Raw genomic sequence first — 26,609 nt, 5'->3', positions numbered from 1 at the left:
TATCTACAAAAGATATGAAACATTTGATTATGGTAAACTAGAATTCAATGGGACTTTTAGTTAGAAACAAAGCTTGGGGCTAAAGATGCAGGGCTTAGATCTATGGTTATTTGCCCATACACTAAGAAAGCTGTGGCATGTTTACCAGGTAGAGGAGACCTCTCTGGCTCAGACGCTGTGTACCAGATGTGCCAATCACGTGGGTACTGCTCAAAGGATGTCATGATCCCATGGAAGTTGGTAAGTCTAAAAGTGAACAAAGGTTTTCATGATAAATTTATACTTTTACAAGAAGAAGATAATGACATGACTGTATAATTATTTGAATGATTTATACATTCACATTTAGTATGATTTTTGTGTTATCTTAGCTATTGTTTAAGTATCTCAATCTGGCAGAGGGTAAAATCTTAGTAGTTTCAAAGTGCTGAGGAGGCCATTTAAGGTAATCTATTTCGTCTTGGACAAATTTTAGCAAAACAAGAGGAGAGTTGTTCAATACAGGCAACGTCAATCATTCTACTTTGATGGTAACTTGGCAAAAACCGCATAGCAAATATCAACAAAAGATCTTATACAAGGACTAGAACTAACTTGTCCAGTTCAGTGATGTTGTCCCAGGAAGAGTCCACCAGCCAGGTTGTGCAGGGGTTGTCCATCTGGTCAGCACGGTCCATCACCTACAAATACACAACAGCTTTGGCATAAACTTCCAGGAAACTTTGACCCAACTTTTGAGCAAAAGGTTGAGTGAGATCACTATTGACCTATGTATAACACATCCTTTGGAGTGACGCAACAGTTTTGCTAGCATTTGGCTTTGCCATAGAATACGGGAAATCCTCCAATTTAAAAAGAAATAGACTGTATTCCATTCTTCACGCTAACTTGGTACACTATTCACAATAAAGAATCTAATATTGAGCTCTTTTAAAGTCTTTTATTAACTTCCAAGATGGATCCCGTTTGGGAGTGAAAAACTAAATTTTCAGTGTTTGAAAACAGTTCATTGTGGATATTTTTCAAGAGAAGAGTTTTGCAAAAAGAATGCAAAAAAACAACCAAGGACTGTATTTAGAGTGTCATAATTTAAAATGCTTGTTGAAGTGACACCTGTGCTGTGCTCACCTAGGGATCAAAATGTTCACTATGCAGACATGTTCACACCTGAGTCTTCACCTGAACAAAAACATCTTACCAGGCTCCTCCTTCTGTACTTGGACCTATTCCTTTTAATGACCTTTATGGGCATGTGTTGATGGAGCAAAAGGAAGTACGGTTGAAGGAACATGACATTTGTATTCACAGATGTTACCTAAGGTTTTAACTTTCACAAATGGCTAGCCGCATTTTCGGAAACTTGTTCATATTGACAATCTCTGCATTGTAACTACAGTATATGAGAAACTGCCTAGACATCAGAAATTCGATTGATGCCTGTACAACTAACAAGTCTCAGTCTGTAAGTTTCAAAATGTCTACATCATTCATATAAGTCTCTTATAGACTGAACAGATTTTTCTAGTTTCCTACATTGTTGTTAACACTCACTCACTCCGTCAAGCTCTCATGTAATCTTCCCATGACTTCTTTTCAAAGTTGCCATATATGTTGTTATATATACAATTGTTGAGTAATACAGTTATCATAATAGTAATGATACTGACCACTCCACCCCTGAGGAAGAAGTTGTACTCGTCCATGTTGAGTTTCCCAGCATTCTCCAGGATCTTGGCACACATCTGGAAGGAGAAGAGCAGCTTGTGCCGCTCAAACAACCCTCGGCAGGTGAACCTGGAAATATAAGAACAGAATGATTTAGTTTTGCTGTTCATCTTGTAGTGTCCAGTGGCACATATAGGTCAGCAAGTCTTCTTGCTGTTTCAGTAGGACGGTATATTTTTACAGGGAGGGGTTGTCAGCCCTCCCCCCTTTTAATAATGTGTTCAAGGCACCTTCTTAAACACAGGACCCTCATTTTACATCCCTTCCCTAAAGAAGGCTGCAGCCACAACCAAGATTACCTTCCCACAATTTGAATTAAGGTCTCCAAGTAAGCAACAGAATGAAGAATGAAGAACAGTTGGCATCTCTTCCCACCTGTATACTGCGTATGTGTGGTACTCATTCAGGTTACTGATGCGCTCCTCCAGTTTGGGGCTGCGCTGACTCTTGTCGATGGAGATGACGAAGAGATCGATGTAGGCGTCCAGGGAGAACTGGTACATGGGGTCGATGCGCCCCATGTCGTTCAGCACGAAGAACAGAATCGACGCTCGCGTGGAACATGGCCTGTAACCCTGTGGATGGAATATTTCAGATGTTGGCTTTTATGGAAATTGTGAAAATATTGCATCTTGATCAGATATACGCGCAATCAGACTGAGTGTTTTTGTTTACATCCTGGGTATTCAGTGATTGTGCGCTGACTGGTAGGTAAAAGGATGTGAGCAGATCAAATTACTGAATTTGTATTTGAATTAGCAGGTGAAAGGAGATGGAAGGATGCTATGAGACTGGCTGTAGACAGAACTTGCTGGACTTCTCTAACTGCCTGATTTGTCGCATGACGTGCACAGAGCCTTTAAGTCTAAGTAAGTTAGTCCACTACCTGCTTTTTGCCTACCACTGCATCATTGCAATCACCCGTATTTATGCCCACACATTAGAAAAACAAACAGATCAACAACTGATAAGATTTAAAGAGAATTCAAACTCTACAACTGGATACGAATTCGGAGATTTATTTCCGGACGTTTCGAGTGACATCCATCACTCTTCTTCAGCGTCACTAAAATGAACTAGCAGAACTAACCAGTACTTATATACAATGACTAGAAAAACCGGTTTTACATGGCAAATCACACAGTCATGCAGTCATGCATAAGACGTATTGAAATGTAAAACAAGATCTGGAAGGTTCCTATGGTAAGACAACACCATAGGAACACTATTGTCCTTTGGTTGGGGGGAGGGCAACCTGGGACCGCGCCCTCCCCCCAACCAAAGGACAATAGTGTTCCTATGGTGTTGTCTTACCATAGGAACCTTCCAGATCTTGTTTTACATTTCAATACGTCTTATGCATGACTGCATGACTGTGTGATTTGCCATGTAAAACCGGTTTTTCTAGTCATTGTATATAAGTACTGGTTAGTTCTGCTAGTTCATTTTAGTGACGCTGAAGAAGAGTGATGGATGTCACTCGAAACGTCCGGAAATAAATCTCCGAATTCGTATCCAGTTGTAGAGTTTGAATTCTCTTTAAATATTTGTTACCTGGATGTCTAACCTTCACAAACGTAACTGATAAGATTAACAAATGGATGAGTGTTTGTCCCCACCTCTCTGGCCGCGTCGATCTTGATCTCCGTCTGCTCACTGATCTGCAGCTGTTCCCCGACCTCTGCGGACGTGACCTTGGACGACTGTAAGGTGTTCACCAGCTGTTCATCGTCCAGGAGGGAGCCCTGGGCCTCATTCAGCAGTCTGGTAATGGTGGAAATCAGTCTCTTAGTCTGGTTTATTTCATCAATGTTTGTGTTAACTAAAGATGAGGATGTGCTAGGGGGGTGTGGGTTCCTGGCAACACTTGAAGGTAAATCTTGGAGAACCGGCAATGTATAACGGTAAATTCGGGAGGGCTGGCAATGGTTAACGGTAAACTGATTTACTATTGTGACTCATTGTTTGGGAGCCCATACTGTTAATTTTTGTGTTTAAATCTGTCATTTTTCAATGGTTAACGGTAAACTGACTTGTTACTGTGACTCATTGTCTGGGAGTCCATGCTGTTCATTTTTGTTGTTAAATCTGTCATTTTTTAATTTCAAGCTTAATATCTTTCCGTCAATTTTAAGTCAAGAAGTTCAGATTTTTTGGGTGAAAATTTTTCTGTCCCAAATTTACATCACCTGCGTAGCCCTGTGTAGCTGTTGTAAACATAATCTCATTGATAGAGCTAAAACTACAGGATTCTATCATTACACATGCTGAACATCAATTCATCTCTGTGATCTACTAGCATCTGTTGCCCACCTGAGGATCTCATCCTCCAACTCCTTCAGTTTCTTCTTCCCGGCAGCGATGTTGATCACCAGGCTGTCCTTCTGCTCCTCAAGCTCTGGTCGTTCCTGAGAGATGAAAAATAAGACGATTATGAATGAAGCACTGTGATACTGAAAGAGCTTAAACTTAATGGATTCGAATTCTAAGTGCTTAAAATGAATTTCAAAGAAAGTGCTTTTAATGCTGAATGACAATTCTTTTTTTTTTACATGAAAGAGGGCTGAAATATGGAGAAATAAGAGCTGGAAAGAATTTTATCCGTTGGGTACGTTTTTTTTACACAACATTCAGGAAATTGTCCTTACAAATGCAAACATGACCTATTACGATACGTTCTGTCAAAGTGCAATCAAATTCACCTTTCTGACAACTATGCCCAGCAGCTGTGCCTCCAGACCCTGCTCTTTCACAGCGAAGTTGATGATCGTGGTCTTGGTGCTGATCTCAGGGGTGTAGTGGGGGTTACTGAGCTTGGTGGTGATGTAGAACTTGAAGTCAGGGCTGTACTCAACCTCCTTGTCACCCAGCCTGATCAGGAAACGGCCACCTGTGACAAGACACCACAGATTTGTGTTACTTTTGTGTCAATTCTGATGCCTCTGATCTTAGATTTGTTGCTTCTTAAAGGTACGTATTGTAGAATTTGTTGCAAAAACTGCAAATATTCTGAATGCAAAAATATTCAGATTGACATTTGCAACTTATTTTCAACATTACATTTGCATCATTTTGTCACATTTTGATCCATTGTTGGCGTCATTTTATGTCTTAACTTCTCCCTGCTGCCTAACTCTGGAACTAACAGTGCCAAACAGCTACTTCAGTGTGCTAAAGGTTAAGTGATTATCATTGATTGGATCAAATATCATGACAGATATTAAGTGTCCATCATTCTTTACTGACCGACTTTGATGATGGACTTGCTGAGGATGGGGCTGAGAGAGGGGTCCAGTTCCTCCTGAACGTTCTGCAGCAGCACAGGTGTTCCGAACTGTACAGCGTTCTCCAGCGTTCGCAGGTAGTCATGCTGCTGCAGGTCGATGATCTTCAGGTCCTAGAATGAAAACAGAAAACCAAACTCATGAATGATTTCATCAGGTTGGTAAAAGGCTAAATATCAAAGCTCTTTATTCACAACCAAGGAGTTACAGCAGTTGATGTTTCAGTGACCGTCTGTCACCTTCAGCAGGGCAATACTGACTCCCTGTCTTTCCATGTTTTTAAAGGCAAACTTTGTGTGCCTCTTTGAAAGCATGTGTGGCCTACACCTTCTAGCAACTTTAAGATGAACTGCAGAATATAACAGACTCTAAATAATGCTTGCCAAGCTTTGAAAAAAATTGGTACCAAGTTTACCATATTCAAAATTTATTGTTCAATCAACCTTGCAGCCCTTACTGGGATTTATTGTATTTACTGATTTATTGTATCAATTCTACAGCTCTCTCGCCTTATAAAACACAGTTATTAATTGAAATATAAAAAGCATAAAAACAACATAACACTGTACAACAAGATGATCAAAATCTGACATACCCTCTGCCTTTCCATATTTTTGATCCACTTGATGGCCTGTCCCTGTGGGTCCACCATGAGCGGCCAGCGCCGGCCACGGGACACGATCACCCCGTTCTCCGTGGAGAAGGCGTCGGAAGGCAGCCCTTGGATGTTCCAGTCGCGCACCACGGTGGGCTTGGAGAGGAACTGGGCGAAGCTGAAGTCTGGGCTGCAGGGGACGTTGAGCTGCCGCACCTCTTTGATCCAGATGTTTTGGACCATGTCATCACGATATTCGGACAGGAAGGGGCCGGCGTATGACAGGAAGGCAGCAGCGATCAGACAGTCCCCTACAAGGTACCCCATGTTGCCCTCCAGGCTCTGAAAAATCAATCAGGAATGTCAGACCTGAAAACTAACCAGTGATTGAAATTTCACACATACTGAATCCCAATATCAGGCCATATTCCAACTTCAAATTTCTATCAGTACTAATTCTACTACTGTAACAGTACAGTAACAGTAATTTTCATTTGGTCATAGCAAACTATTAATCTTTATGACAATAGAAAAGGGGAAAAAGGTAGTCTTTTCTCGTTTTCAGCAGTCAGCTGACAGCAAGAGGAACTACAAGAGGAAGAGTGAGTGAGTGAGTGAGTGAGTGAGTGAGTGAGTGAGTGAGTGAGTGAGTGAGTGAGTGAGCAAGTGAGTGAGCAAGTGAGTGAGCAAGTGAGTGAGTGAGTGAGCAGGTGAGTGAGTGAGTGAGTGAGTGAGCAAGTGAGAGAGAGTGAGTAGATCCTGGTAGACTTGAGGATGCATAGACTCGAACTGTGACCCAAAATAAACTGGGGTGTGCCCCCTTAACTTACGTTCGCATTAGCCTCCCAGCGAACCTTCTCCCCGGCCAGACCAGACACCAGCTTGCCGGCCCTGTCCAGTTTCAGCTCTGTCTCCTCGGCCTTCTTCCTCAGCTCTTCCTTCTGGGCCAGCTTCTCATCGTACTGTCTCTTCAGGTCCTCCATACGCTTGTTCACCTGGAAAAGCATTCAACGGTTAGCTTTCAGGAGGCCACTGGTTTTGCGGGAACCTCTCTAGCCAGACTGTGTAGAGACCTAGCCATTGAGAAGAACATTATAAAAAGGATGGCAGAGGAAGTGGAGAAATCCAGCTTCTGGTTGTGGATTAGGAGGGAAAAAGGCTGGGGGAAGGAGACAGCAAAAGTACAACAGTGGAAAGGCTTAAGGAGCAGCAGTGAGGCAGGGTGGAGACGTCCTCCCTGTCGTCTCCCCCATCCTGAGGGCGTACCAGAGTACGAGGGACAAAACGTCCAGTGAAGGAGGGGCCTCTGGCTGATGATCACAGCTGACTCCTTGGCGCTGAAAAGCATGTCAAGTGGCACGAGCTACCTGGCAGGTGAGAATTATCTCATTCTGTAGTTCCAATGCAGGTGCTATATAAATCATGATAATAAGAGATCATCACAATCTTGAAACTGACTGAAATCAAGGCAATGGATGACAATGTCATACAAAATGCCAAATATACTAGTAACAGTAATTTCTGATGTAGCAAAAAGAAGGAATGCTTTCATCATTAATACACTGCAAATTCTTAACAAACAATGAAACACTTAGAGTCTCACTTCATCCAGTCTTCGCTTGGCCTCTGCTAGAGAAGCTTGTTTCTCCTTGAGCTGGGACATGGCATTGTTCAGCCTGTTACGCTTGGGTTCCACCACTCGGTAGATACGCCCATATACCTGTAACAGCAGACATTTACAGAATATTATCACTCAGTTGAACATTGTATGAGCTTTGTCTAATATATCATGATGCTAATTTAGACATCAGCAAAAAAGATCCCTGTATGCATTACCAATGAATTATGCAGTTTAGTGCAGATAAAATTGTAGTAGTTGTGTTTCTGATGTCCACCTATGCCTAACATGCACTGGTCCGTAACTGCACTAGGTTAGTAGGCATTTGGTTTTGATTCTCCCCAAATTTGCCTTAAACAGTTCACAGTAATTTTGCGTTCTAAACCCTGCTGTACAACAAACTCAAGATTCAAAATGGTTCCAGAACAACTTTTAAGACAATGTTTTTGATGGCCTTAAGGAGTAAGAAAGAGTTGTGCAGGTAAACTTTCATGTACTGCAGGTAATTTTGAATGGTAATTTGAATGGCACTTGACTCACGTCCATAGCTCGACACCACATGCACAGGGACTTGGCGGCTGAAGACACACGCCCGATGATCTCAGGATCGAAGTCGGGCTGGGCGCAGTACTGACCAATCTTCTTCAACGTCCTGTCCGAGATGTTGTCACGGTCAAAGTTGACCAGCTGCTTGATGAAGTTCTGGTCACCTATAATTGAATAACAGCATAGTGTATCTAATTTTCCCTTGTTTCTTTTCTTCAATCATCTATTCAGACGTTGCTTTTTCACAACATTATAAGTTTTCAGCATGTAAATCCTATGCAGTTGAAATAAAGGGTATATTTGAAATTCTTTTTCTTTCAACAGGTACACTTGAGAGCCCTTGGGAACACACTACTGTAAATCTTGAAACATAATGCGGTGGTTTTGTTCTTATAACCATTGCTGTGATATCTACACCAGTCTGCCAATTCATGACAGTATGAACAACAACTGTTTTCCAATGCATCACTACTGTACTACAAAATTTGCTTCAACATTGAACTTATAGAGCACTATGAAAAACTCCTTTCCCCCTCTATCTACCGCAAAATTAAGTCCCCGCAAAACTGAATTAATTTACACTGCACGAAATCGAATCTTTAAGCACACCTTAAAGCATGCATGTTTTTTAATACGAAAATGCTTTACGTATGCTTTACTTATGCATAACGTGTGCTTTAAGATCAAATTTTGTGTAGTGTTACTGCATACCCAGCTGTCGTTTGGCCTCTGCCCAGGTGGGCTCATTGCCCCGCAGGATCATCACAGCTTGCATGACAGTTTCCACCAGTGCCGGAGGCTTGGCGTATGACTTGATTTCTGTCATGTCCTTCTTGTTCAAGGACTCCAAGGCCTAGCAGGAGGAAAGCAAACAATGTTCACATAAGTCGGTAAGACATCTGGTAAGTCCAGAATTGATTGATAAGCCTAGATACAAATAGAGAAGGGAGTCAGTTATCAGTTTTACAGGACAACAACTCTTGTACATGCCTGATAACACATTGGAACTGAGGTACCAAGCTTGTCAAGGTTAAACATGTACAACTGTCCAGTGATTGTTGACAGTTGACTTTGTCACTTACCTTACTTTAGACCTCAGATCCTCCTGCAAACATGTTGCATCGGTCGACTAAATACAAACAATGCACTGGCTAGGCTGATTGCCCAGAGTCCTGTATATGTACATTACATTCTGGGATAGTGATCCTTGAACTCTGGCTTCTCCCATCACAGAGGACGTACCTAACTAGGTACAAATTTACACCTCAATTGAGTGAGGAAATAGGTGTAAAGTATCTTCCCAAGGACGCAACATCTGAGCCTGCAACTGATTCTATCCCAGAACCTTTAGATTCTAAGTCAACAACCCTTGATACAAGATCTTGTCATAGCTTTCCATCCTTGTATTGGTCAACTACATACAAACAATGCACTGGCCAGTCCTGCATATGTACATTACGTTCTTGAGCTCACCTTGACGGCGGCCTCCAGGGCAGGCATGGCTTCATCCAGGTCCTTCTGGGCAGCGTCAGCCATCCCCTGGCACCTCTTCTCATCCTCACCGATCTTCACACTGGCAGCTGCCACAGACTAAACACAAAAGAACAACAGAGTTGAAAATAAGAAGACTCAAATAACCCATGTAAATACACAAAGAAAACTCTCTAAGGGAAATGCTATATAAAGGCTTTGTCCATGGTGCTGAAAACATGGTTGCAACAGTCATTTGAAGGAAGACTATACGAGCGATCGCTGTCTTTGTTCACATCCAGGTCATTACCAGGACGTCAGCAGATTAGATTACTAATTGATATCTAAATTAGCAGATCATATTACTACTTGATATGTAAATTAAGCTTTTGTCTACCACCTGCTCATCAAGCAACGACGGATTACAGCAGGGCGGCCGTAAGTCTGGCCTTGAAGCCCAGACGTGTAATGTCGAGGCTTGCACAATGTGCCCTAGCAGCGAGTTCCACTCTCTTATAGTATGTGGAAATGAGTCAGTTGGCGGTGACAAACCTTCTGTTGCTCGTCAGCCTCTCTCTTCTGCTGCACGATGGTGACCAGGTACTCGTCGCACTCCTTCTGGAACTGCGCCACTTTGGTACGAGCCTCCTCCAACTCCACCGACATGACCTCGACCTTCGCGCGGGTGTCGTCGATCTTCATCAGACCGTTGCGCAGCTTGTTGATCTCGTCTCCGATCTCCTTGCGTTTCTCGTACAGCAGTCTGGGAAGGAGTGCGGTTAAGTTAGTTTTATGTTATATAAATACATTTTGTACGGTCAGAAATTATTCATGCCTAAGTAATTTGTTTAAGCATTCAAATGAGACATATGACTTTTATGCGCTGCACTGTCATCTATAGACAGCTACCAGTAGTTGTTATGATGGGAATTTTTAGTAGGCATAAAAGGTACACACGTGTTAACTTTACTTTCAATCGATCATCAGTCTGCATCAGTTTATTTCTTGCTTTTGATGATAGATTTTGATGTGTACAAATGACTGAAATGACGTAAGTGTGGCCTTGTCATATTCAGTTGGTCAGGAACTATTTAAGTGCACAATATGATAAACTGTGGGGTGGTGGGGCTTATCTGCAGCTTACTCCTTGTATCCAGACACCAGTTCCAGGTAGTTGGTGGGCGTCACGTAGTTGTGCCTCTTCATCTCCAGTAACATTCGTGCGGAGAAGTCTACCACAGAGCGGTGCATCACCACAAACACCTGTGCCACTGCAGGCTTAATCTGCAAGAGGGGAACAAAGATAAAATTCACAATGCTGCTGAAAAATGTTATCCTACAAACATTGAATGGCCGAGTGACTAGGCAAGCGGACACAGAATTGAAAGGTCGCGAGTTCGATTTCTGGCATTTCTGGCTCGACGTTGTGTCCATGGGAAAAGGCCCTAACAAAAGCTTTCCTCACACTCAGGTGTAAAAATGGGTCCCTAACTTCGGTGAAAGGCAATGGAAGGAGTGGGATGGGCTCTGTCTTCCAATACCTTGTCCAAGACACAGTGGCTAACAATCCACTACCCCTAGGACCTCAAAAAGGCTATAGGACTTACCTACCTACCTACAAGTACATTCAGTTCATGGCAGCAAAACATGTATTCTTGTCTTCTGCACTTTTCCTATCACTTGATTGACAGAACATCAGAAAATCTCAGTTCATGAACTAAGGCTTTTAGCATCCTTTTGGAATCTGGGTAGAGCAGAACTTACATCCTCATTGGTTCCCAGGTCCATAGATTCCAGATATTTCTCTGCTACCTCCAGCAGAGCATCATGGGGCCACTCCAGGAACCAATCGATGGTTGTGGTGCTGACAAAAGCTGGGTACTGTCGGATTCGATTCCTACATGGAAAGTGAGCATTAGTTAATTGGTCTAACAGATTGAATTCGAAATTCATCTTTTGGCAAATTTTATGCAGGATAAGAATTTAGAGCCAGAGCAATAACACATTTTTCAATGACTTACATAATGTACACCACCTTTTCACTAGAGGCTACAACCTCACAGCCACCAGTGAGCAACCAGAAGTTTGACAGATTACTTGACGCATTTTATAAAGAACTATTTTTAAAAATGTTTTGTTGCATATTAAATCGTTCATACGTTTTGCAGCATATTCCAAACACACAATCAAGGGTCATACAAATCCAGTTTTGGTCACTGTACAGTCCCCTCTATGCAGACCCTCATTTCATTAAACCCTATTCTATTCTATTCTATTCTATTCTATATTCTATTCTATATTCTATTCCATTATATTCCATCCTACCTCCCTACCTCCCTCCTTCCCTGCCTGTACTAACCTGAAAGGTTCTCCCACAGGACTCATACACAGCACCACGTGCAGGTTGTTGCGGACCCTCTCCACCAGGTAGGCAAACATCTGTTCTGGGGTGTCCTGGATGCCGTCCTTCTTTGCTGCCTCTGTTAAGTTGGTTCGAACCTAGACGAGTGATTAATAAAATGTACTTTCTCAATTCTGCAAAACAATTCAGAAGTATTTACAGTATCTTGATGTCATAACATCTATATTTTCAATGGCAAGAGTAAAGATTTACACAGTCAATATGTGGTAGGCCAGAGCAAAGGCTTTTCACAATAAAATCACACTAGATAGATCTAGCTGTGTCACTATGCCATGACCAAATTTGCCAAACAGGATCTTAACCAAAGAAAAACACATTCCATTAGCACCATGATAAGAGTTCCTAATGACAAAAACTACTCTTATGAAGCTTATTTCCATCGAATGGCTGTCATCATCCAAAACAATGGAGTAAGTCCCTAGATTTCCAATAAAGCTACTTGCAGAGCCTTTTGTGACATGTAATGGTATCCAATTCTGAGAAAAGTGTGACCAAAAAGACAAATTGAATGTAAAAGAACACAAACCTCTTCAAACTCGTCAGGTTTGTACAGGTTGGGGACCTCTCCGCTGGACAGGATGTTGTTAATGTCCTCCAAGAAGGACTCCTCCACAACCTGCGTGTCGACAAACAGGAAGACGGTCGGCTTGTTCTCCACTCCTGCCATCCAGTACAGCCGCTTCAGGTCTGGGGAGGCAGGACACAAGATCTTGTCAACAAAGTGCAAAGAAAAACTTAATAATTGTAGCAGGGCTGTCTCTAGCTTTAGGTTTAAGATTTTTTTCCACCCCACTCATTGTTTGGGAGCTACATGTAGCGCATGATTTTGTTCTTAAAATCTGTCATTCTAAGCTGACAAAAAATAAAGTTTCCTCAGTTTCATGTCACAAAGTTCAAATTGTTTTGACAGACGGGGTCAAATTTCTGGACCGGATCTGAATTCTCTGTATTGGTACAAACCTCTATTTCAGACCCTTCCTTCATGCAGACAAAACAACAACAACAACAAAGTGACAACCAATCTCACCATCTCTGAACTCTGCCTTCCTGTAGTGGCGCGTCACCTCGATCTGGAAGACCTGGTACTCGCAGATGTAGGACGCCAGGCGCGACAGACTCTGTCTCCCGCTGCCCCCGATACCCACCAGGAACATGTTACCTCGAGGCTGTCGGATCACGCGTACAATACGAGACACTGCAGGACAAAGCATACACATACAGTAAGAGGTGTTTGTGGTGGTTTCAAGTTTGCGGTTGAAATTGCCACGCAAGAACTTCTTGCAAGATAATTTTACAAATCTTCTCAAAGATGTTGCAATAGTTGAAACTAGAAATGAAAAGAAATTAAAGCATTTCTTTTAAAAACTTTAAACAAGCTCTAAATGGGTGCCCCTGACAACCTGTGTGGGTGTAGCAATGAGTCATCCTGCCTTTCTATAACAAGTTGGACCAACTTGCCAGACCATTGACTTCCAATTCTCCAAGTATCCTATTATACCATTTCTGCCTTACATTTTGGTAGGCTGCCACTCTGCAGTACAGAACTGCAGACACACACCAAGATAGACTATCAAACAAACACACTAACTGATCACAATACCTCCATTTCCACAGAGGTAACAAATGTTTACCATGTTCCATGGCGTCCCTAAAGAGCACCAGATCCATGGCTATCCAGCCCGGGGTGTTGTTGTAATCCTCCAGCTGATCTTCCATGTACTTCTTCAGGGCTTTGATGTCCGTCATGTCCTCATACACACCTTTGTCATTCAGGAAATCACCTAAAGAAATAGTGCGAAAGATCATTACTACATGTACTTGTGCCAAATAGCAGTTACTCATTAACAAGCAACTGGATATGATTTTGGAAACGGTCAACCATTTCAGGCAGCATCCTCTACCTTTCATCAGTAAAATATGGAGATCAGCCAGGTTTCAACCACAAACTATGAATTGATATGCAAATAAATGATCATCATTACTAGTTTGTTCAATGATTGCATATTGTTCTCCATCATCTTTCATGAACCCTCCCCTTCGATTGAACTTTCTAAAAAAAATGACAAAGTTTCAAGCTATTAAAAAGAAAGTTGGCTCAAAATTTGGAAGTTTCTATATATGGCCATCTGGCTTTCCACTATTAATAGTGTCACCAAAAGGTACCAAATATGGCTACTCAAATTTTGACCATATATAGAAACTGACAGACAAGAGTTCTCAAAAAAACCTTATGGATGCCTGTTTTGACCATACATGTTTGGTAAGATTCTTTGATGGCCTTAGTGACTCATTTTACATAATATGACGAAGGCCATCAAAGAACCTTACCAAATATGGGTGGCTGTTTGTTGGGGCAGATGGAGTGGTAGGTGACGTCGAAGAGGGAGCCCAGCTTCTCGCTCAGCAGGTCAACATAGGTCTGCATGTCGTCGGTGTCGATCAGACGGTCCGAGAAGACGCGGAAACACTCGTGGATCCAGAGCCTCGTCATGGCCTGCTTGGTGTCGTGGAAGTCCCGGTGGGCTCGCAGCAGCCCTTGGAACACCTAGGAAATATTTGGAAAGTAGGCTTTAAATTATGCATTCAACACACCTCTATGCTGCATGTACATGTGACAACCCAGACACTATCTATATATTTGGCATAATGCTATCTTATGTACCTCTGCTCTTGAAAATGGACCATGCTTTTACCATAATTTGAGCAATTCTAGCTATATTTTGCACCAATCACCTAGACTACTAGAACTACCACCATGCTTCAGTTGTTTTTTGGCTATTTTATACCTCTTCGTCATTCCACCAACACAGCTAATCAAATATCTTTAATAGTTAGATTTGCTTTCACAGTCATTTTGGAGCTCCTCCAGCAATAGCCCTGTAATACCTTGGAGATGTCTCGCAGGTTGAAGAGATAGTGGATCTTGGCGGGAGTGGGGAGGAATTTCTCCACCACAGACTCGTACACCTCCAGGGTGGCCTGGGTGATGACATCACCGATGGGCTTCACGTCTTCTTCAAAGTCCTGCAGCTTCTGGTTGATCATCGTGCCGAAGATTCGCTTCTGTTGGGATTCCTGTATAAACACAATTGGAGCAAAACTGTGGTTAGGCCTCGGAAAATTACTGTTTCTGATTTCAGTCCTGAGAAAAGTAGGGTCTGTCGGTAAGGATGCTCCTTTTTTTCCTTTTTGCTAGATTTTTACCAAAGTGATCCAACAAATACAGTGTAACAAAACTAAAATAGATCAGGACACTAGCATTTCCAACCTCATTTAATCATACTGATTGTATTGTACAAGCACAATTTTCTCTTGCAACAGAAATGAGGAAAACATGTTGCAAATCAATTCTACAACGTCACCTGGATGTTTAACACTCACAGACGAGATGATTCATTGATGAGGTAAATTTTCTGATTACGGCCAAAAAAGGTAATAATAAGTCTTGCAGCTTGGCAAGAATGACAAATAGTATTTGGTAGTATCATTAAGTTTGGATTCTAAAACAATAATCAGATATTCAGAGACTTTATAACAAGGAGAAACGTACGCTTGGGAAGGTCATGTTGATCATGTTGAACCTGCTCTGTAGTCGTGGGGAGATGTTGGTCCGGCCGCCTCCAGGGGGACCCATGGACGCCATCAGCAACATGTCCTGTGGATGGTAGAAAGTAAAAACTTTTATGATAGAAAAAAAACAAAACATGTCCAATAGACAGTAGAAAGTAAAAGTGATCTCAGACCAGTTTGGCTCAGATGAACTCAATGAACAGTCGTGATGGAGAAGACAGACGCTATATACAGCATAAGGCAACAGACATGCATATACAAGGAAATTGAAGACAGGAATTATATATTTTGGGACCTTTGACCTTACTTCCTGATGTGCCTAGCATGTGAAAACCAGCCACTCTAGTGAATTCAAAGAACTGCAGACACGCAAGCAAGCAAACAAATTAAAAAACAGATACAAAAAAGCAAATACAGCACTATTAGACGGACACACCAAAAACAAAACCTCCAAACACTGAGGTAAAAGAAAAATTACCTTCACATATTTGACGGTCTGTTTTTCCCTGTCGTACCAGAAGCCGTAGTCGATCCACTGTCGGATGAGCTCCAGAGGAGGCTGGGAGCCGAACAGATCCTTGGCAGGCATATTGAAGTCATCCATGAAGGTGATGAGCTTCTTCCCTCCGATGGGGACGTACACGCCCTTGGTTCTCTTCTCTACTCTGCTCTCGATGATGTCCTGGACGTTGCTGGAGGCAGTCTGGAAAAAAAATTAATACAGAACCTTCTTTAATAACCGCTGGTCCTGTTTAGGACTTTTAAATGGATAGGACTTGTGTTGAGGAAAGATCATCACACAAAATGCATGTTTGCAGAGGCAGGATTTCTGCACAAAGAGGTTATGGTGAAAACTGCAAAAAATAAAAACACTGTAAACATTTCAAGATTTACAGTAAGCACTAAGCAGTTAATGATCCACTGCTAGTCACATATCCACATGGTTGGAAACCTGCAGGTCATTCATTTTTCAAGTTTTATCATCTACAATAGTTAAAAGACTGAGTACAATCTGTTTTGAATTCACAATGTCTGTTTTAAAAGTCTAGTATGAAATCATTTCTAAGGCCTGACCTGAGCAGACAGGTTGACAGTGAGGATGTTGTACTTCTTGGCGTCCAGTTGAAGCAGCGCGTTTTGTGCCACGGAAGTCTTCCCCGTACCGACTGGTCCAGTCAGCAGGACAGGGTTCCCCTTCCCCAACAGAACCGAGGCCAGGAAGTTGTACCGTACCGTGTCCACAGTCGGCACCATGATCTTGTAGAACGGCGTACTGGGAGGAAATAGATGTCATTATAGAAATCTTACACATAAACACTAACTGTATAGTCAAAGTCAAATATAGTTCTTACTAAGCTTCAATCCTTCAATCCCAGCTTCTCTTATCAAGCAACCGGCCAACTCACCAAGCAACCCACCAAGAAGAAAAAAAGAAGAAAAGACTGTCAGGGGCATGACAACCTTCTTTCCAGATTGTTTTGGTGGGCCGATAGTCTATATATTGATATTTAACATTCTATACATACGCGGGGTTGTATCTCCAGTCTCGTGGCAGCTTGTCCTCAAAGTGGCTGTACACCTTGTTCTTGGGGTCCACATAGTACTCATAGATGGTGTCCTTATTTGGAAAGGACCCCTCCAGCTCCCGGATGTAGTTGTCCATCTTCTTCCTGCCATCCTCGTCCACGGTGGCGCCGATGGACCAGATGAGGCAGAACATGAACCACAGCTCGATCATCCGACCGTAGTTGTCAGGGTCATGAGGGTTCACCTAAAATAGATTAAATGATAGCATAGCCTTACATGTTTGACTGTTTTTTTTTAAACAATAGATGTAATGTAGCATAGCTAATTAGTTGTTTTGTTTCTCCGACTGTTCAGGAATGCTACAAGTTATGATTCTCTACGTATATGTTTTATGGACATGTAATAGTGAAACTGCCATACTGCATTTAGCCCATGTGGGCAGTAATGTACAAATACAATGAAAAGATCATTGTCATTGTCACAATAAATCTATACACGGATGAAATATCTCATCAAAATTCTTACCCCATTCTCCTCTGTAGCTAGTGAATCCAGCAGCCTGCAGAGAGACGCCACGACGTTGAGCTCAGACGAGGTGACCAGCTCCTTACACTGTGTCCTGCGGAACTCCAGCACCTGGTTCACATACTTGTCAAACAGTCGCTGCAGATGCTCCACAGATTGCTGAAGTACAACATTGCGGGATTAGTTTAACACTCTGCACTATATCTTTATCATCTCACATATTACCACAAACATAAAAGCTTCTAGAAGAAATGTTTTATACATAATGGAGAAGTATGTTATCTTTAGTTATCTATGATGATAAAACTTTTTAGGAACGTATATTTTGACATTTTCTTTCTGCATACTGGTGACAAAGCTCTTCTGGAGTGATGCCTTTTTTGTTTGTGTCATTGCTGTGAAAATTCCCCCTATGACGATATGCTCCAACAAATACAAGGCCCACAAAGGAGGGCACCACACAAACCTACCTAGCATTCTGAAGACAGACCTCAAGCATTGAGGACGAGGTACTCTTACAACAGCAAGAAAACTACAAGATCTTAAGAGCTAAGAAGCTTTATAGATGCAATAGACACAAGGAAATGAAGAAATACTGAGTGAAACTGTAGCAGGTTACAGAAACTGCAGAATGATGTAGAATACAGCTGACGATGCTGATGTAATTCATCTTACGCCAAATAGCAGATACTCAAGCAACTGGATATGATTTTGGAAATGGTCAGACATTTCAAGTTGCATCCGCTACTTTTCGTTAGTGACACTGACCAAGATTTGTCAATTAGCAGGTTTTAATGACAAACTATGAGTCGATATGCAAAATTTGGATTACCTTCATCGAGGTAATCCATCTTGGTTTGTCCCTTACCTTTTGTGTGCGCTTCTCCAGCCATGAGTCGACGTAGGGCTTCCATCTGAGATCGTTGTAGTCGTTGTACACCATGCCACACCTGCTGACAGTCGCAGGTGAGGCCACGGCAAGGTCCTCCACCTCAAACAACAGGGACACCTACATGTGCAGGGGTAATAGTTATAGATGTATTTAGCAAACCAGCATCAGTGACAGATAAGTTGTATCTATTCTTTTACATATCATTACAATAAAGGTCCTCCACCTCAAACAACAGGGACACCTACATGTGCAGGGGGTAACAGTTATATATGTATTTAGCAAAACAGCATCAGTGACAGATAAGTTGTAACTATTGTTTCACAAATCATCACACTGGTACAGCAGAAATATTCATTCATTCATTCATATACAATTATAATTCATTCCCTCATTGGTTACATTGGTGCCCTTTCTGCTCTGGCATAGTTGCATTGAAAGGCTTCCCACAAAATTGATTACATCTCTGTGCTGGTTTGACCAATAATATCCGTCAGGATAAGTTGTGAGAGTGCGTATTTGGCTGAAACTGTATCCTATCTAAATACTGCTTCATACAGGAATAACATTTGAATGTATAGAGCAATACAAAAATGTAGCCACTCTACCTGATCGGGCATGCCAATCCTCTCTCCGTTGATAAGGGTCAGGATCTTGTTGTCGTCCATGACAGAGTTCATACTCTCGATCCACAGGGTGTCCACTGGCCCGTCAAATAGGATCCACTTTTGGTCAGGCTTCTCATCTAGAAGTAGGAAACAAACGTTACAAAATGAGTTCAGTAGGATACACAGTAACTGTTGCAGAATTAATGGAGTCTGGAAATACAGCATCAGAGAAAATGCTGTAGCATACTGTAAATGAAGAAATGTTTGCGGTGGTTTCATGTTCGCGGTTTTTGCGGGGAACGTTTCACCGCGAACTTAAAACCACAGCAAACATTTTGTCAAATACTGTAGCAGTATATGACCATAGCGCTGCCGCGAACTTTAAACCACAGCGAACACTCCATTTCTGCCTTAGCACAAAATAAAAACCAAGCGAACTTAAATGCATTTACAGTTTGTATTGCATTGTATGTGAATATGGAAAACTGGAGAAAGGCATTACATCCAAGGGTTCAGCACCAAGGAAAGGTACATAATGAGCTAGAAATAAGTATTTGCTTGCATATACGGACAGGTTCGCATGGGGAAAAATTGCAAGTAGGTAACATAGTTTGCAGAAGAGAACATTACTATCTATACGTCAAGTGGTACTGAAGCACCGACTAGTAACCAATGATAATACTGCAGCCTGGTACCGTTGGAAGATATACTGCTTTTGCCTAACTAGTTGACAGACATGTGTGGGCCATCAGAAAGTGTCAGAATCCTAAGAAATTCTTGGGGTCAGTACAGGCTCATGCCATCTCTCCCCTCATTGGATCATTGAAGTGTTTTTTTCATAGACAAGTGGACCTACCTGCACAAGTCAATCTCATGACACTGGACAGAACTCCGTCCGTCCACTCATTGGTGTTGAGGTCAAACTCTCCGTACAGCTCACCCAGGGTCAGGGCCTTGGGGTTGATGGGATAGTCCTACAGGAAACGGTAACAACATGAAATCTTCAGATACAAAGTTTTGTTATTGTGTAACATAATACACAAGAAAAGTGACAAGGTCAAAGTTTTAAAATTTGCAAGTATTGAAGCAACAAAATAAATAGAAAATCAAAATGTATTATTATTAAGTAACATACAATTTCAAATTTTACTCTTTCCTCCATTCCTGGTAGTGTTGTTGTAAGAAAGAGATGAGTTGGGGTGTTTGGGTGGGGATGTGGGGTTCTGTAGCGACTAGAGGTATCGGCTAGGATATGAGTGTTATAAGGGGTGGTTAGGGTTAGGGTAAATGGGGATGGGGGGTATCTTAGCGACTAGAGGTATCGGCTAGTGTATCAGTGTTATAAGGGGTGGTTAGGGTTAGGGTACATGGGGGGTCTGTAGCGACTAAAGGTATGGGTTAGTGTATCAGTGTTATAAGGGGGGGTTAGGGTTAGGGTACATGGGGGGTCTGTAGCGACTAAAGGTATGGGTTAGTGTATCAGTGTTATAAGGGGTGGTTAGGGTTAGGGTACATGGGGGGTCTGTAGCGACTAAAGGTATGGGTTAGTGTATCAGTGTTATAAGGGGGGGTTAGGGTTAGGGTACATGGGGGGTCTGTAGCGACTAGAGGTATGGGCTAGTGTATCAGTGTTATAAGGGGGGTTAGGGTACATGGGGGGTCTGTAGCGACTAAAGGTATGGGTTAGTGTATCAGTGTTATAAGGGGGGTTAGGGTACATGGGGGGTCTGTAGCGACTAAAGGTATGGGTTAGTGTATCAGTGTTATAAGGGGGGTTAGGGTTAGGGTACATGGGTCAGCAGTACTAACCTTGACATTTTCGCAGGAGAACGTAACGTCTCCCTGTTTCTTCATCCTCCCCATGGTTGCCTGCAGCATGCGCCACGACACCGTCTTCCCGCTCCCCGTCTTGCCCACGATCATGGTGGAGTGACGCGAGTTCTTGGTCTCAAACAGCTGGATGATCTTCTGGGTGGTGAAGAAGATGTTCTGTAGGCCGGCAGCCTTCAGCTCTGCATCGATGGCTTGTTTGAACTGAAAAAAAAAGTGAAGTTGCATTCAGTCCACATCGCAAGCTGTTGGTAGTAAGGTCTGACAAAAAAAAGTTGTTGCGCTGTGTACGTTCCATTCACCACTGTTGAAAATTAGAAGATTCCAACATTGGAATTGTGTGTTGTCTCGGGTGGGTACAACATAAAAGGGATACAACACTGTGTTTTCTACTACCCTCCTGTTACAAGGGGAAAAGTCATATTTGTGGGAAATGTATGTAGCAAACATGTCTATGTAATAAAAAAGACACGAAGAGGATTGGAAGCAATAACAACTATGACAACAACAACTCTGATGGAAGCAGTGTATTTTTACATCTAAAGGGTATACCTAAAATAATGTGCTAACTAGCTCTTGTCTGTTATGAATCAGTTATGTAGTGCAAAGAAGACACTCACACGAATATGGATATAATCCTATACAACAGTTTGCCAATAGGTTGATTTGTCAAGAAATCCTTTGCAACAGACGTGACTTTGATGCAACATTGACCATCAATCAAGCATTATTTGTGTAAACTAAATGGCTGTTATGTAGCTGTGGTGGACCTACCTTGCCATAGTCGATAGCTGGTGGGTCGACTCCGGGGAACAGGTCAGACACAATGGAGTTGAAGAGGGGAAGGTCAACAGAGGTCAGCTTGGCCAAGTTCATGTCCCTCATGGAGATGATGAGAACCTGCATTTGATTTTCAACACAGAGGTGTCAAGTTTCGAAGTAGACACGGAAGTTCATATCGCACATTCATGATCCACAGACAGTGGAACAAAATATAACATAGATAAAGATTCCTGTCCTTGGTGCTGAACACCATTCACACACTGGTTAACGTACTTGTCGCTTGTACTGAGTATCATCCACACACAGATAAACACACCTGTCCTTGGTGCTGAACACCATCCACACACACAGGTAAACACACCTGTCCTTGGTGCTGAACATCATCCACACACAGGTAGAAATACCTGTCCTTGGTGCTGAACAACATCCACACACATCTAAACACACCCGTCCTTGGTGCTGAACACCACCCATACACAACTAAATACACCCGTCCCTGGTGCTGAACACCACCCACACATAGGTAACACACCTGTTCATGAACACCATCCTCACACAGACATGGTCTCTTCATACATACAATTTATCAAAAAAATTGTAGCAGGATTTTGCTAGGGGCAGTTGGGTAACCAGATACACAGCATTTTTCCCTAGGCCTCACATAGATCATTAGTATCATATTTGCAGCCATACATGTATATGTCTAAACCAATCAGGAACCCTTACCTCCTCATCAGGCATGTTGGGGTTTGACCGCTTCTTCCTGCCGGCGTACCTCAGTACGGACACCAGCGCACGCAGTCCGAAGTCGTAATGGTCCTGTTTGGACAACTGCTGCACAGCCAGCGAGTACAGAGTCTGCACCTTCTTAGCAAGGACCTAGTTGGTAGAGGGGTACATGTTGTCAACATTATATTTGATTGACCTAAATCTCAATAGTAAGCTGGCAATTTTTTTCAAATATGTAAAGTGACTTAAGGCTTTTACAAGGAAAAAAGAAATAACGCTACTTGAAAAACATACAAGATGAGAAAAAAGATATTCAGACACAAGCCATAGTCACACATCTTTGAGTAGATTAGCAATGAACTACTTAAGATTAAAGCAAAAGTTTGTATTATTCTTTCTGTATCAAAACATATAAGCTACATTGTTCTGGTAGTGTCTATCCTGAAAGCAAAGTGCATCTATACCCTTAGGCTTTTTATTTGATGTCATTTGTACCATGTTGGATTACAGTGTACTCTTAACCATGCAAACATGCTGCTGCTGTAATTCCGCCAACATGGTTGCTACAGGATTCAAATAATACTACGATGTCAAAGCCTATATTCTTGTCCAGACTTACCCTGGTGTTGCTGAAGCCCTCCCCAAACAGGGTGATCTCAGCAATGTAGCCGGAGTCAGGAACCACCATGGAGATGGGGCGGAACATGGACTTCAGGTTGTCTGGCAGCTCAGTACGGCCGGCATAGCCTGAGGACAGATGTTACATTTCCGTGAATAATGTCATCAGGTCGGTAATTCTAACTGACTGTATAAGCAAGTTCTTTATTCACAAACAAGCTTAGCAAGGAGTTACAACAGCCCACGTCTATGTGTCCTAAAACCAAAAAACTGCTGTAGAATCTGGTACATGTATTCAAATTTTTGAGCACATGAAGCATAATTGAATTATTTCATGGAAGCCTGTGGGATACAAGTAAAAGCCTTTGGAAATTTGCAGAATATGGATGGGTTTGGAACACTTGAATCAAATATCATCATGGCCTAGGTATGACATAAACCAGCTTATGGTCCAAACTCTGATAATTCAATTAAATTCTTAATCTAATAGGAGTGTAAAATGTCTCATTCCTTCCAGACATTCCCCTGGTTGACAAACAAACAAACAAACATACTGTTACTCACCAGGGTTCATGGTGATGAAGATCCCGCAGGACCAGATCAGGTTGATCTCCCGCCCCTCAAACACAAACCTCTGTGATCCGGCGGCCAGCGCAGACAGGATCGAAAGAATCTGCTGGGCCACCACCGACAACACCTCGATGTTGATGCGGTTAAACTCATCGAAACAGCCCCAGGCACCAGTCTGTATAAGAAAATGTACAGATTAAGTCAGGTTCTGCTCCCCATTCTTAAACTGCGACCAAGGCCGTCTTCACCCTCTTGTCACCTGACCTGTGTGACCTTTGACTCCCAGGTCAAGTGACTACCAATTCAGAGCTGAAGAAAGATGGCGGATATCTGGATGCTGTCTGAAAGCTCACCGACAACTTCTAGTCATACGTAACAGATTAGATCTTTATGTTCAATGCATAGAATACATTCAGAGAACACAAACTTCAGTCAAGTATAGAATAAGCATAGTTTTGTAGTCTACCCTATACAAATATCTATCCAACACTCAAAAATACTAGTAGGTGCACAGCTTCAATTTGGGGTGCACAAAAGTGCACATGCACCCAGTATTTTGCCCCATATCATATATGAAGAACTGAAAACAAGATTAACTTTTGCTGGGCATGCGTGGAGATTACCCGAGCACAGAACGACTAGAATCAACATGACCTGGAGACCGAAAGGCACTCGGTCAGGGCCTAAGGTCACTCTCAGGCAAACAATGCAAAACAAGGGGAAGAAACTGGGATTAAATTCACTGGAGGAAATGGCAGCAGCGGCACAAGACCGCATCCCTTGAAGGAGAAGTATCCGAAGCCAAGTTGACCTATGCAACAAAGTTGCGGGAGGATCTAAGGTCTAAGGTAAGGAGGTCCTGTATCTATTAACTACTACCCACCTGTGCCAGTCCTGAGAACATCCTGCCCATAGACTTGTAGTCCAGACCTTCTGAACAGTTCACCACGATGACATAGTCTCCCAGGGCCTTGCCCAGGTCCTTCACAGTCTCCGTCTTGCCTGTCCCGGCTGGACCCTTCGGACTGCCTCCCCGGTGGAGGTGGAGGGCTGTGGTCAGGGTCATGTAGCATCTGGGGAAAACAAATATGGAATTTGTCTAATGCTAGGGTCACATTTCCAACCCGGGTCTCGGCTGGGCAGCTTGTGGGAATGAAAACTATGATATAGAAGACAACAAAAGACACAAAACTTTTAAAAATTTATTCCTTACCATACGTTATGTATATTCTTGATATGCAGCTTTTATTCTTCGTTTTCTCAAACAGCTCGGTCGGGCCCCGGCTTAGAAATGTGACCCTCGCATAAAACCCAACTGAAGGGCTTAGAATACTTTTTCCTGCACTCTACTGGTGCGGCTAACATTAAGAATTAACTGCACTAGACAAGTTTTACCTGAACTGATTTTTGTCTATGCCTTAAGTGTTATGGAACTTAACTTTAGTTTTGGTTCAGGTTCAGTGCAGATAGACATCACAAATACCCGTACAGCTTCAATTTTACTGGGCATCAACTTGCATTTATGCTGGTGATATTTTGAGCCCTGAAAAGCCAAAAGAAATCAAGCACAGGAAAGTGCCTAAGAAGGCTAAAAACACAAAGCTTCGAGAATTTCCTTGTCATTGATACTGGATATTAACAAGCACTGTAGGTACCAATTTTGCCTGAAATCCGGTAAATCAATTTTGGCTGTTGGGAGGTGGACAGAGACAAACTACTTCCCTACCTGTCTGTAAGTGGCGTGATGACTAGTCTGCCAGAGTTCCCGAGGTACTCGTACCCATATTGGAACTGGGTGTTGGTCTGCCGCACTACACAGTCATCGATGTCCTGGAAACATTTCCAGATTACATTAGGAATCAAACCTCATGAACAAAGCATCATCAATATCATTGCATGGTCGCTGAATGAACTGTTATCAATATCAGAGCCACTGTTATGGTCAAGGTTTTTATTTACTTTAAAAGACAAATACGCTTGTAAAAAAGCTTACAAAAGATAGAGAGTGATAATGGAACACCCTGGGCCATTTCCTATATCTTTGGCCATGCACTGAAGGTCAAGTTTCAACTCTCAAGTTGAACAAAATGGCAAATACATTCCCATGTAAAGATCTTACAAAAGACAGAAAGTAATTGTGGTACATCATTGAAGGTCAAGTTTTAACCTTGAAGGTCAACAATATGGCTGATACAGTACCTTGTCCCAGTAGACTCGGAGCTGCATGAGCCACTCAAACGCAGTGACATCGCTGACACTTGACTTGATCAGCTTCTCTATCACATCACGGGCGTGGACCTCAATGGTTACCAGGGCAACGATCTTCAGACGTTGGATCTTAGTTAGGTTGCCGCGGATAGCCTCAGAGAACTTGTTCAGCATGGAGATCTATAGGAGACATGAAAGAACAGTCCAGAGGTAAGATTCGACGGATTGGCTATGAAGTTTGAATGTTTATGAATATTGATAAAAGTTTATGAATGTATACTAATATTCATTAATGTCAAAGTCTGTTTGAAAGTATTTCAATGTATAACTCCTTCAATATCTCAGACTTCCTAGTGCTTAACAAGAATTATTGTGCTCTATTTCTATACCAACCTGTTTCTTTTTCAGACTCTTCAGGGCCTTCTTGTCGCCACGTTCCTTGGTTTGAGCCAGGGCCTTGGTGACGTCAGCTGTCCACTGCATCTGACTGGACGTGATCAACATCTGGGGGAAAAATGTGGCCGTGTTATAGAAAGTCTCACATCCAACAACAACATAAGGTGAAGAATATTTCTAAAGCAATACCAATGGTCTATTGGAAAAGAAACAGAAAACATACAAATTGTAGGTCAAAATGTTTAATTTACACAATTTACTTTTTAGCACAAGGATATCAATTGTGCTGAACATTATCATCACATCATTGTGAAAGCTCATCAGATGAATGCAAAGATGCTGTGTTCCATGTCATTGTACCATGCACATTAAATGGACACAGGTACTACTGTCAAATCTGTACACCTCTGCGTAAGGACCACCTGGCCAATGTGGTCCTTTACGGTCTATTTTCCACACTAACCCAAGCAACAACAATCCTGTCCACAGTTGCCATCTGTCCCTGAAGTGGTCAGTGTATAGACATGTACACAGTATATAATGTGATGTCCAGTACCTGTCCAGCCCAGTCCTTGACCCACTTGTCCCTCTTGCTGACTTGTTTCTTGAGAGCCGTCCTGCACTGCTTAAGGAGATCCTTCAGGGTCCATCTCATGGTCCTCTCCACATCACACAGCCATGCCTGAATAAGACAGT

The 26,609-nt window shown here is 42.3% G+C and overlaps 1 protein-coding gene across 2 annotated transcripts in view; it reads right to left on the bottom strand.

Annotated features, from left to right (window-relative positions):
* The window catches only part of LOC136423217 (dynein axonemal heavy chain 2-like), a 54,688-nt gene that overhangs the window by 7,022 nt on the left and 21,057 nt on the right, over positions 1-26,609 (bottom strand). For both annotated transcript variants that reach the window (XM_066411296.1, XM_066411297.1), the window contains 41 exons: positions 26,470-26,595; positions 25,911-26,021; positions 25,509-25,697; positions 25,036-25,139; positions 24,193-24,382; positions 23,304-23,484; positions 22,741-22,868; positions 22,119-22,271; positions 21,384-21,509; positions 20,589-20,813; positions 19,636-19,753; positions 18,780-18,916; positions 18,151-18,291; positions 17,283-17,441; positions 16,757-17,001; positions 16,305-16,503; positions 15,709-15,933; positions 15,211-15,315; positions 14,547-14,735; positions 13,989-14,205; positions 13,292-13,441; positions 12,688-12,855; positions 12,187-12,347; positions 11,598-11,737; positions 11,003-11,135; positions 10,383-10,522; positions 9,791-10,001; positions 9,242-9,358; positions 8,480-8,621; positions 7,763-7,932; positions 7,208-7,324; positions 6,435-6,599; positions 5,605-5,946; positions 4,972-5,122; positions 4,428-4,615; positions 4,039-4,133; positions 3,345-3,489; positions 2,101-2,300; positions 1,668-1,794; positions 595-680; positions 146-246 (listed from right to left, as the gene is read on the bottom strand). In XM_066411296.1, coding sequence (XP_066267393.1) covers positions 146-246; positions 595-680; positions 1,668-1,794; positions 2,101-2,300; positions 3,345-3,489; positions 4,039-4,133; positions 4,428-4,615; positions 4,972-5,122; positions 5,605-5,946; positions 6,435-6,599; positions 7,208-7,324; positions 7,763-7,932; positions 8,480-8,621; positions 9,242-9,358; positions 9,791-10,001; positions 10,383-10,522; positions 11,003-11,135; positions 11,598-11,737; positions 12,187-12,347; positions 12,688-12,855; positions 13,292-13,441; positions 13,989-14,205; positions 14,547-14,735; positions 15,211-15,315; positions 15,709-15,933; positions 16,305-16,503; positions 16,757-17,001; positions 17,283-17,441; positions 18,151-18,291; positions 18,780-18,916; positions 19,636-19,753; positions 20,589-20,813; positions 21,384-21,509; positions 22,119-22,271; positions 22,741-22,868; positions 23,304-23,484; positions 24,193-24,382; positions 25,036-25,139; positions 25,509-25,697; positions 25,911-26,021; positions 26,470-26,595 — 6,517 coding nt within the window. The remainder of the gene's footprint in view (positions 1-145; positions 247-594; positions 681-1,667; positions 1,795-2,100; positions 2,301-3,344; positions 3,490-4,038; positions 4,134-4,427; positions 4,616-4,971; positions 5,123-5,604; positions 5,947-6,434; positions 6,600-7,207; positions 7,325-7,762; positions 7,933-8,479; positions 8,622-9,241; positions 9,359-9,790; positions 10,002-10,382; positions 10,523-11,002; positions 11,136-11,597; positions 11,738-12,186; positions 12,348-12,687; positions 12,856-13,291; positions 13,442-13,988; positions 14,206-14,546; positions 14,736-15,210; positions 15,316-15,708; positions 15,934-16,304; positions 16,504-16,756; positions 17,002-17,282; positions 17,442-18,150; positions 18,292-18,779; positions 18,917-19,635; positions 19,754-20,588; positions 20,814-21,383; positions 21,510-22,118; positions 22,272-22,740; positions 22,869-23,303; positions 23,485-24,192; positions 24,383-25,035; positions 25,140-25,508; positions 25,698-25,910; positions 26,022-26,469; positions 26,596-26,609) is intronic.

Source organism: Branchiostoma lanceolatum, chromosome 17 (assembly GCF_035083965.1).
Source record: "Branchiostoma lanceolatum isolate klBraLanc5 chromosome 17, klBraLanc5.hap2, whole genome shotgun sequence".
NCBI lineage: Eukaryota > Metazoa > Chordata > Leptocardii > Amphioxiformes > Branchiostomatidae > Branchiostoma > Branchiostoma lanceolatum.
The sequence above is the reverse complement of the archived record's forward strand: the minus strand, read 5'-3'. Positions and strand labels throughout refer to the sequence as shown.